The 12,333-nt window shown below is 44.9% G+C and overlaps 2 protein-coding genes across 2 annotated transcripts in view; one reads left to right on the top strand and one right to left on the bottom strand.

Annotated features, from left to right (window-relative positions):
* The window catches only part of Karybeta3 (karyopherin beta 3), a 49,842-nt gene extending 38,821 nt beyond the window's left edge, over nucleotides 1–11,021 (bottom strand). Inside the window, exon 1 of the mRNA XM_086545614.1 lies at nucleotides 10,867–11,021. Within this exon, the coding sequence (XP_086401740.1) occupies nucleotides 10,867–10,947 (81 nt within the window). The 5' untranslated portion in view covers nucleotides 10,948–11,021. The remainder of the gene's footprint in view (nucleotides 1–10,866) is intronic.
* Nucleotides 11,022–11,205: 184 nt separating this feature from the next.
* The window catches only part of PolA1 (DNA polymerase alpha catalytic subunit), a 19,838-nt gene continuing 18,710 nt past the window's right edge, over nucleotides 11,206–12,333 (top strand). The window contains exon 1 of the mRNA XM_043019781.2: nucleotides 11,206–11,722. Coding sequence (XP_042875715.2) covers nucleotides 11,701–11,722 — 22 coding nt within the window. The 5' untranslated portion in view covers nucleotides 11,206–11,700. The remainder of the gene's footprint in view (nucleotides 11,723–12,333) is intronic.

Genomic DNA, 12,333 nt, shown 5'->3' with positions numbered 1-12,333 from the left:
ATATATATTATATATATATATATATATATATATATATGTTATATTTACATACACACATACATATATACATATATCGAAATCTGTCTATATTTATTTATTTATATATGTATATATATATATAGATATAGATATATATATATATATATATATATATATATATATATATATATATATATATATAAATTATATAAATATATATATTATACATTACACACACACACACATATATAAATATATCTATCTTTAGCTATAGCTATATCTATATATATTTCTATCTATTTATCTATCAATGGAGTATGTGTGTGTGTGTAATAAATAAATATATCATTGAATACACAAGAAGGGAAAAGAAGAAGTGGAGATGAGAAGGTTTCGTTCGCCGTCTATGTCAACAATCATATCCGGCAAACAGGAAAGAGAATGTTCTATAGCTCCGTAAAAGGAGCTCCCATACAATAGTATCGTGAGCCCCCAGACACCCCCGCCCATTCTAACGTCCGCAATTTGGATATGCTCATCTCTTGCATATCCCTAAGAGGAGGAGACGTCGATGGAAGAGGCGGCGAGGCAAACTATGAGGACCGGAAACGAGGGGGCGGAGAGGAACATAAACGAAGGAAAACGTTCGAAGTCTTACAGACACGCAATCCATCAGGACACGATGTTCGTTTCCCTTATGCGACTCCCCTTTCCTCCGCAGAAGTACGCACTCGGCATTTGCACTCTTTGCACGAACCCCGCTTCTGCCAGCATCCCATACTCTCCGGGCGTGAGAAGACCAGTTTTTACACATCCAGTTTTGCATTACGATCAGAATGCATGTAAAACTCCGATGTAATTACACGTCTCGACATCAAGCAGAACTTTTTATTTTACTAGGTTTATAGGTATTCACCTTCTCTGATCTTTACCATGCGCGTGAGGAAGTAAAAAGCTATTTCTTATCAAACTGTTCAAGATTTTATGCTCTGTATTTCTACGTGAAGACTATGTAAGAAGTCCTACTATAAAGGCCTACACACACATCCGCTAGACTAAGTATATCACCCAATTTGCCTGACTAGAACACAACCTTGAATTACCCTGTCATTTCCATACCGTTCATGGCATAATAACAAACCGCGTTTAAACCCGCCACTATAAATACGAAGTAATTAATCCACACCTGCTCCTTACACGGGCCGCGCATCGCAACTTTCCCACAGCAACTCCGCGGCGTCCACCTACGTCTCTCCTCCACTAAATTCTCTCGTCCTTACATCCCGATTAACTTTCCCGCTAGACAGCATTAATTTTCTCCTCCTTCATATATCTTGTAATTACTCTCGGTTTACCTGTCCTTGTGACCCCTCCCCCCCCCTTCCCCTTTTTTTTCTTAAAGAAGTGAGAGCAATAAAGCCATAACCCTGTCTGGTTTACAACCGGACTCGAGACACAGTGGCTACTACTCCATCTCTGCCCTCCTACCCCTCCCCTAAACCTCGACACCCTTTTGGAAAAAAAACCCTAAAAGATGTCTGGGCGTCGGTGTTGCTACGCAGCGCCTCTTCGTCTGCGGTGTGTCGACCACATAGTCCCACACGCAGTGGGTGAAGGAAGTATCTGTAGCTGGTGGGTACTGCAGCCAGCACGGGAGCGGCGCCACAAGCAAGCAAGCAAGCATCCTCCACCTCCCAAAGCACGTCTTCACGCTTCAACGCCCCCGACGTTGTTCCCACGCGACGCCTCCTCTCTCGTCCCCACCGACACCTCGCCCTCAGCGCTGAGCCTCTCGCATCATACCATGCAGCAAGCTTGCCTCTCGAAAGAATTCCTGAGATACCGTAACAATGCATCATTTCATCCGCTACCCACTGCTATCCATATTGGAGGTATACACATACTCAGGCAACTCTCTCTCTCTCTCTCTCTCTCTCTCTCCCCTGAATAGTACTTCACCCTCTTCATGGGATCTGCGCTAGGATCTAAATTCGAATCCTTGGTATTCCAAGTACCTCCTAATATCAGAGGCACCCTCACGTGGTAAGTCACTGAGCGGCATGAATGTTTGATGAAACCAAGTCTTTGTCACCGTGAGAGCCAGACAGCCAGAAATACTCATATCACACTCTCAACCTCCTTTTTCTCCTCCCTCCCTCCGTAAGTCCTCCACCGAAGAGTGTATCAACACCTCTCCTCCCGGTCACAGATGGAGTCATAATGCGTGAAGAAACAAGTCCACGACCACATTCCGTGAACCGCAGTCCGCCTCCTAAATATCAACACGAAAACTCGCGTCGATCTAGAATATCAGGCCCATGAATTTCGAACTGAAAGACCTGCTAATGGATCCCAATCCTTCTTGGCCAACTTGACTTACCGCTGAAACACTAGAACCTTTCGAGGTTGCCGCTTAGACGCCCACGTGTCACAACTAACAAGTTCCTCGAGGCCCCAAGCTGGACACTGGAGAGGTTTGAGAAAGGATACGGAACGTCCTAGTGCATAGGCTTACTGTCCTTGCAAGTGTCGGCAGCTTCCTTGCGTCATTCTCCAACTATCCGCAATTATGAACATTATTCCCCAACTTCCGTTCCAAATTCCTTGCATTCTTCAAGAATACAGTTCCGACAGCATCCAGCCACACAAATCAACTTGTACAACTATAACAAAAAAGATAGGAAAATAAAGACATGCAATAGAGCAAAGGAGCAGTATAGATAGATTCTTAGGGATGAAAGGGTATAATGTAGGCGAGCTACTATGCAATCCTAGCCGACGCTCCCGCCCTGGGACAACAGCCCGACGGTTAGAAGCGCGAACGAGACACCAGTGGTAAGGCGGCGCCCGTCACAAGCGCCCAGGGTAATCCTCGTCCCTCCTAAAGTCTTGAATAACAAGAGGCAACACGATACCTCGAGAAGAGGGAACAAAAATCTTGAAGGATGACTTGCACGGACAAGAGACAGACTGCTTGCAAGATGCAACAAGACAATGTGGACAGAGGAGAGAAGGGCGGCCCGTGTTGATACCCGCACTCAAGTTATCCATGTTCTCATTTGAAACGGAACAAGGGAAACAAGGGGGCCGACCATGACCTTCAGAAGTGGATATCAAGACCCGGGAAGAGGCGCATAAAAATCGATTCCCCAAAACAATAACTTCAAGCAAGCAAGCAAAGGCTTACAAAATCCCCACGGCGAAGGTCACATGGCCAACGGGTGCAAAGAGGGTCAAAGGCAAAAAAGTGCGTGACAACCGCAACGGGAATGCCATAATGGCGATACTCAATGTCTTATCACGTGGAAACAATAACATTACCGGATACAATGATACGGCCCGCGCCCACAATGACTTGGCGGCGACAACCGCTCCTTAACCCGGGAAAGTTACTAAGCTACTGTCGGCATCTCGAGGCTGGAAAGGTGGGCGGGATAAAGAATAAAATAAAATAAAGAGGCAAACAACTGGGAGGAAGGGAAGAAAGTATGGGACTATGTACACAAGTGGCTAATTATACAACAAAGGGGCGAAATGAATTGTGATAACACGCAAAAAAGACGAGGAGGATCAAATAGAGAAATAGAAGAAAAGAAAGGTGAAGGGAATCGAGATAAAAGAATATAGAAAAGTAAAGCGAGAAAGAGGAAGAGAAAGCCAGGGGTCTGGGAAGAGGGAGGAGGAAGGGGCACCACTCCTTGCATCCTCACGCCGCCCACAGACTTAAGGTCACGATGATGGGCGTTAGAATATAGCGCATGATCGCCCCCCCCCCCTCCCCCATGACCACGTGGCCCAGTAACTATCGTCAAGGCAGCTGACACAACCCCAACCCCACTCTACCGTCCCCTCCCGACCACTTCTTCCAAAAACGCCCACACGCCTAACCGCCCACGCCCCCTTCCCCTCGGAGACGAGCACGTGGCCCAGGGAGACCACGTGGTGGCGCCGAGGAAGGAAGGGAAAGGATGCCGTTGATCATCCGCCCATCCACGCCTCGGGCAACTTTCGCATACTAACGGTACTCCTCCGAGGCAACCGATACTTCTCGAAGGCGAAAAAAAATAAAAGAAAACGGAGGAATAGAGAAAGAGAGAGAGAATAAAAATAAAAAAGGGAGAAAGGAGTTCAGCGAACCTGAGACCAACTGCGAGAGGAGTTAAATGTTGGGGTGGCGTGAACTCGGAAGGTAAGAATATAAGTAAGTAGTGGGTAAACGACCCCAAGGGACTCAAACCGACAACAGGTTCTTGGTAGGCAAGCCTCGCGCATCTACACACCTCCCATGCACCTATACCCTCCCCCCTCCCCCCCGTAAAAGTACAATACAGGCAACTACGTCAGCGGTTCGATGTTGTTTATATTACCGACTCGACGCACCGCAACTATGCGAGGACGGAGTTACTTTGCGTTCGAGCCTTATAGAGCGACACACCTGAGTCTTCGAAGATAACTTGCACAGAGAGAGAGAGAGAGAGAGAGAGAGAGAGAGAGAGAGAGGAGACAGGATGGGGATCGAGATAGGGGGACCAGAAAGAGAGGAAAGAGAGAAATGTAAAATCACAATGGGAGAATTATCTTCCGATGAATATGTAGCACAATTGAGATGCACCCTCGCCCATGATGCAACAATAGGTTGTGGAAACGGGAAAAAGCGGGTTAAATCCCAAGACCCTCCCCGCCTACATGCAAGCACCCTGCCGAAGGCGAGGTCATTAAATAAAGAGAGAGAGAGAGAGAGAGAGAGAGAGAGAGAGAGAGAGAGAGAGAGAGAGAGAGAGAGAGAGAGAGAGGACATCCAGCCCCCTCTGGAAAGCAAATAAAAAATAAATACAAATATGTTGCGAAATAATTAGACAAGCACTAATCCTTCCCACTGTGTGCTAAGTGAGAAATCCACAGGAGGCCTCTTGCCTCTACACCTCTTCCTCCCGTAGGAGTCAGCGGCGCCAGTGACTTGCCAAGTCTCTGAGGAATTGGCGTTGAACAAGTCGAGTCAAACAGGAAACGCGTGCACACTGTGCCACCTCAGATCCCCCCTAGCTCCATTCTCGCAACATGAACTGAGAAGCAAATACAGGAACGAAAGGGAGGGGAGGGGAGGGGAGAGGAGAGGGAGAGAGGACCACACCGTATCCAACACCAACATTTAATACCAGAAGCCCCTTAAAGCACACACACACACACACACACACACACACTTCAACTTCCGCCTAGTTATCTCCCCCTACATACACCTTTGCCGATACCTAGAAGACGAAATACGTAGACGTGCAAGGACGGAGAGTCATGCAGAAGAGAAGAGAAATAGAGATGGAGGAGAGAGGGGAGGGGAGGGGAGGGATGGGGTCAGGCAGGTCTATCCTAACCACCCATCAGGATTTGCACGCGTCCGTGTCTGCCTTCCCGACCCCTACCCTCTCCTCCTCCTCCGTCAGTCAGTCACGAGGCTTGGCAAGACATGTAAAGCTAGCCAGATTAAACAACAAAGCGAGGTGGGTAAAAATGTATACACAGAAATCTGAAGGAAAAAGAACCTTCGAAATAAGGACTGAAACGAGTGACACTACATCATAGCAATAGTTCCGCAAAATGTATATTTGAAGACAAAGAAGCCGTGCGTGTGTGTGTTTGAAATAAAAGAGAGAGAAACTCAACGTCGACGAATACATATGTTCGCTTCTACAATTACGTAAATATACGACGCGCATACAACCGTACCGCGAGAACCTACTTAACACTAGAGACGCCCATCCTCGTTAACACAGCCTATACACTCACGAATTCCCACCCTTTCCCCTACAACCCCCTCCCTCCCTTCCTCTAGCGCCAAGTTCAAGGTCGCCGTGTAACCCCACCCCACCCCTACCGCCCCCTCCCCCCACCCTCCCTCTCCGTCCGTCCGTCACCACAGCCGACGGTGAAGGGGGTCGGGGTCCCTCCACACGCGCGCGCCCACCTCACGTCCCTCTCATCCTACCAGCTGGGACGCTAAGATTCCTGATAACGAAGAACCGGGGTCCTTGAATACCTCCCTCCGCACTTAAGGGCACAGCAACCTGTGTCCGTCCGCGAGGGGGAGGGGGGGAAGGAGGGGGGAGGGAGGGAGAGTCATCCCAACGGCACCCAACGGAGGTTAATTCACATCCACGGTCGAAGCGTAGATTGTGCGACTTGGAGAGAATATATAAACCCACGGACGACGCAACTCCCTCGACCTCCCCCTCCCCTTCCACTACACCTTCCTATATCCCCCTCGGAGCGTAGCCAACAAACACACTCGAGGTAGTGCGTAGAATCACGAAGAAAATCAAGCACACGATCTTACATACGAATTCCACTTAGACCCCCCCCCTCACTCATTCACTCATTCACTCACACACACACAGACGTATACATGAAAAAAATTGAACAAGTAAAATAGAGTGGGGTCCGTCAACCTTAAAAAAAATTCAAACATGCTTTGGTACTTACGGTTCTTCTATCCCCCCTCCACCCACCCCGCCCATTTCTCTACTAACTCCCCATCCCTCTAAACGACGCCCTCTTCCACCAACCTATCTCCCTATCGACAACCTTACAAATGGAAAAGGATATAAATTCAAACAAATACGTGACCACAAAATAAGGAGAAAAAAAAAAAAAAAAAAACACACACACGACCCCTTATCACCACCAGATAACCACACTAAAATAAATATAAATAAATAAAACATTTAATCAAATACATATTACTCCCACAAAACCAACACATACGCCCCCCTCCTCCACCCAAATAAAAAACAAAAACAAAAAAACAAAAACGAAACGCGGCCCGTACCAGCAGACGACGACGACGATGACGACATCCCTTCGTGGTCCCTCCCCTCCCCCCCTCCCCATCGGCCGGTCTCTCTCCCCGTCGCTCCACGTGGCCCGGCGCGCTAGGGTGAGGCCACACTTGCATCACGTGGTGAGCCGACGACACTTGAAACACGAAAACGCTACTCGGGAAACACGGGGGCGGGAGGAGGAGGAGATGATAGGAGAGGAGAGAATAAAGAATGGGAAGGAAAGAGATAGACTGAGAAAATAAGAAACAAGAGATAAGATCGGGCGGAGGAGAGAATAAAGAATGGGAAGGGAAAAGAGAGAGAATGATAAGATATGAAAGAGAAAAAAAAATTGGTAACTTTTCCACACAAGCCAAACCCCACGCAAAAAATAGAGCACTTTTTAAAGACATAAATCAACTACTCTGGTTAAAAAGCAGCTCACCCTTTTCAGCGTGATCCGCCAAGAATGAATGGCATTAGATCGCTCCACCAGCTTTCCTTGTTCATTGTTTACATAGAAAAAAAAAAGGAATTGTGCCCTGGACTACGAACAGGGGATAAAACACATTTAATGGGTTCTCTCATTTCAATACGTGATAACAAGTACAGGTGTTTGTGATTTTCTTTTAGAATGTTTGTCTACTTCCGTTCCCACCCACTTGTGTCCTGCAAAGTGGAACATAATGCTGCAGTGAATACCTTCAACTGTACAGATTATATGACACTTTGACCTCTTTAACCATATATGTAATCTGTTAAAGTGACGTTTCAGCTATTTATTCACGTACAGTGGAGGGGGATGATACAACAAAGAAAAGTAAAATAGAGAGAGAGAGAAAGGGAGTGGAGAGAGATAAACTGGAGTTCTAAATGTTATTCTCTTACAAGAGGAAGAACACATTACTAGCAGTACTCATGACAACATTCCATGGCCTGCAATACGTTCTGAATTACTAAGAAATCCCACAAACGATTCTCTGCACAAGTGAATCAATCAGTATGCAAACCTGTCGACAAACGCTCAACTTCAGAGGGAATAGTAACATGTTAACAACAGGAACTCTGCACATGGTGTCTCTTACATAAGTAATCATCAAGACCATCAATTCACAATTTAGTTAATGGCAAAAGTTAATTCATCCAAGTCCCAATTTTCATGGAGGGCAATTACAAAGGGAAAAAGCTCCCAAAGTGACACAGGACGTGTCGGATCCCAACAAAGTATTGGCAGCAAAAATAAGCAACCACCTTATAAGGACAGAATATGAACAACTGAATTAATTTTACTGCATTTGCAAGTCATGAGGATCGACACTCATAACAACTATTTAATTCAACCGTCTAAACATTGCAAAGATGTGCATCTACCAACAAGCAGAAAGACCGTGCCATGGGCGAAAGAAGGGACGAGATAAAAGAAAAGACCTCTCTTAAGAAGAGGCAAGCACAACTGCAAACAAGAGATCATCCACTCTATTCGCTGTAGGCACAAATACCACACATATGCCAGGAATGATCCGCCGTGCAACTTCATGCACGTTAATGAAAACACCTCGTGTACCAATGACAACCTTCACTTTCCTCAGGGACTCAGAATTCATACCAATGCTCTGCTATACCCCATTAATAATTTATGTTGCATGCTATTACCCACCTGGGGAAACAAATTATCATGTGGCCAAAAGCAAGATTTAAAGAGACCAACATCGAGGCAAGTGATGCAGTACTACATCATTTTTCTTTGATTCATATGCTACTTTACATAAATTACAATAGCGAGATGCTGTAAGAGAGCATGTTATTCAATGATTTTGCACCCTGTTGAAATATAAACACTTCTACGAGATTTAAGAGCAGTTCTTGAATCACCGAATGAATGAAACTTGTCGTACACCAGTCGATGCAACACTACAAATTCAAAACAAGAACACTTAGACCATTAAATAAGAGTCGATGCAGAGTGGCTTGACCTACAGTTGTCCCCAAGGAGCTTCCAATATATCTAGAACCACCGAGACATTCTTCCTTTGCAAAATATGGCCATGCACAAAATGCCGATAACATCTCCCAGGCTTTCCCTGGCATGCAAGATCACTTCTAATCAAGACATCTATACTAGGACTTACTGCCCCCCCCCCTTCCCCCTTTTATCTATCACAAGGGTATCTTAGCCTCCCGAAAAACACTTTATTCAGAACTTGGCAGCTGTCGCCCCTCCGTGCAAATTTACGACTTACCTTCTATTCACTGCCTCATTTAAATGCAAAAAACAAACCCTTTGGTGGGGGACATTAATTTCCAAATCCTATCATTTTATCATATGCAAAAATATAAAACCCAATGAAAATATGAAAGGGAGGGGGGTAAAAATCTATATGCGAAACTGATTTAAGAAAATGTATAAACTCACAGGTAATTTAAAATCTTTCAACAAAGAAAATATCCTTAAAACTGTACTGAAGGAGAGAACACTAATATCATACTAAATGAACCCTTGACGACTTTCAACACACCACGCTATGCCAATTCCAAAATCGGTTACTTAAGCATCAACGCTCTTACTCGATCTCTCACTTCTTTTAAATTGAATCGTGGAAGAACAAGGATATAACATACATTTACACATCACATGTAAGTTTCATGACTCTGATCAGGAATAAACTTGTCATAAAAGCTTTAATATAAGACCAAACACTTCTCTCTCCATACCTCCTGATCTTAAAAAGCTGAAAACCTCCCTCCCACCTTCCTTAATAGAATCATCCCTTATCTAAGATATAAGGCAACTATGGCAACACATGGCAAAGGCAAACCCACACTTCAGGTCCCTTGCCATGCCATGCACTCACACATGATTCATACCATGCCATTCCCACGTGAAAGAAATGAGGCAAGTAATCCTATCTTCCTTACCTAATCAACTTCCTAAGCTCTGATTAACACCAACTTATCACCAGAAAACACACCCATAACACTCAACAGATGTTTAAGCCCTCCACCCACTCTTACGAAACCATTAACCCTTCACAATATCCAGAAACACACCATAGACACCATACAAGCACACGTGACACACACACACCCTCAGAAACAAAAATCAACGCACAAAAAAATAATTAATACCGATAAGATTGCTCATTAACATAAATTACCACGATTTCCCCCCTTCCTCCCCCTCCCACCACCCCCTTCCCCCCACCCCGATGGCTCAGAAACACGTGTCTGTCTCTCTCTCACCACCCAAAATAAATATGTTCTCTCGCCATTACTAATATCGCCCCTTTACTCATCAATACAGACACGAGATACACATTTCGAAAATATAAATAGCAATACTAACAACACTTTACCTCGTACATTTCTTTAAAAAAAAAAAAAAAAATACGTACATTCCCCTTATTATCAAGAATACTAATGTCCCTTTAACACAAATACCACAAAATCACGCAACAAACTCAATAACCCTCAAAACCCAACCTCCCAACGCCCCAAAACACGAAATAAAACCCAAAAACCCGTAAGAAAAACGAGGATACATTTCTAAGACGTCACATGTCCAACGAGAGAGAGAACACCATGCGTTTCCTGTTAAGTCATAGGCCTATATTTATCTCTATCTTCCTCTTATCACGTGTAAGAGGTCCCCTTTTTCTCCCGTCCATTGCTCTCGCGATTGAAGGCGGCGATCTCTTAGATATTGGCGGTGGAATTCGTAGATCGTCTTGACCACGAACTTGCACACTCTTTTTCCCTCAACAAAGCAGGTTCGTGAGATCATCGATATTTGGCCTTTATTTCGCCGCTTATTTCGACCGTTGGGTGATATTCCCCCCGTGTTTTCTATTCTCGGCGGGCTCTTCCGAATTAAGAGGATCGTGAAGCGAACTGGATGCGGAGGGGCGAAAAAAAAGACGTGAAATTACATCCTTCGCAACTTGGTCTCCTGCGAACCACGTTGGACAATGTAGTCGCCATGGCTCCTCTTCTCTCGCGGTTTTTGACCAAGTCTCTCCTTGTTTCCGGAAATTCTTTCACTTAAATGATCCGCCTGAGGTTTATTAATCGCACTCACCTCGGCCTGCTGTCTGATCTTGTTGTCGACGCTCAATAATCCAGTTAAAAGCTGCTGGAATTGCTCCTGATCGCCCGCCATTTTCGCCGGGACGAGACAGCCGAACGAGCGTTCCAACACTGAGCTCGACTCCTCCACTCCGATGTATTATAAGTTCTCTTTTCCTCCTATAATTTTCTAATTCGAAAGAAAAAGCACTGTATGCTATGTTTTGTTTTGTGGGTTGTCTTTAAGGTGGAAGAGTGATTGGAATTGTGACAAACAAAGAGAAATGTTAATTTTTTAAGATACTTTCAACAATTTTTTAGATTATTGGACGTTTTCCTTCTCTTTTCCCGCGCTTTTAGGGTTTTGAAAAGAGTCCGAGAAGTCGCTGATGTGATATTCTCGTCCGTAAGAACACGGGCCCAGAGACGATCCCTCTCGCGAGCGTCTCGAGCTAGTTTCACAGGCGTCCGAGAAGTCGCACCAGGGAGATCCCCGTACCAAAAAGTACGGGTCGGGAAACGATCCTGCCACTAAGCCTCTCGGACTGATTTCTAAGTAGTCCGAGAAGTCGCACATGGGATACCTCCGACCGAGAAGCCACGAGCAATAGACGATCTCACCTCTCAGCCTCCCGGATTGTTGACATTCGTATTTCGTTCTCGCGCGCTTTTTGGTTTCAAAGGAGTCCGAAAAGTCGCGAATGGGAGAGATCCCCCTCCGAAGAGGCACGTCCGAGAGACGATCCCGCCCGCCGATCTCTCGGACTGTTGATGTTTAGATGGTGTTTTTCGCGCGTAAAATTCTGCATCTTTCGATTTTCCCTTCCGATTTTTCGCCCTTTTCGCCATGGATGCTGACGGTGACGCAGGTGAGGAAGGGGCCAAATAAAGGGATACATGCTCGGGAATTTAGAAAAAAGAGATCCGAGTCGATAAAGCTGGTAGAAAGAAAAATATAGGGATAAATAAGGGTCAGGCTCGGGACTCTGCAGCAGGTTTTGACAAGTCACATAGTAATGATTATCATTATATTGATTCGATATTCATACAGTTAATCAAATCACTACCACAAGTGCCCGACAAGCCTTGCGGTATCATTCATGTGGAAATATTAACAAATATAGGACTCTAGTCATGTAAAACAAATAAATCGTCTTTGGGGATAATGTTTTTCTCTTCAAAGTCAACTATAAACTCGTCTTATTTGCTGTCAAAAGCAAATTAATTATGTTACAAGTCCTCATATTGTTTAGGATGAGTGAAAAGTAGAATATCTTGCATTATTATTGTTATTGTTTATATCATCTTGAAGTCGTCGTTACATAAGGATGATTTTTGACTCGGATTCCATTGTCGTGACATTAGGGTAAGTTTTCGATGGTGAAATCTGAGGAATTACTGTTTAATTGTTCTCTTGAATGAACCCATTTACGTGGCAACTTATAAGCGGGATCCTTGTTTACCCATTTTTTTTTTTTTT

Source organism: Penaeus japonicus, unplaced genomic scaffold (assembly GCF_977035675.1).
Source record: "Penaeus japonicus unplaced genomic scaffold, GWHDUDI00000001_assembly GWHDUDI00000016, whole genome shotgun sequence".
NCBI lineage: Eukaryota > Metazoa > Arthropoda > Malacostraca > Decapoda > Penaeidae > Penaeus > Penaeus japonicus.
This window is presented reverse-complemented; position numbering and strand designations above follow the sequence as displayed.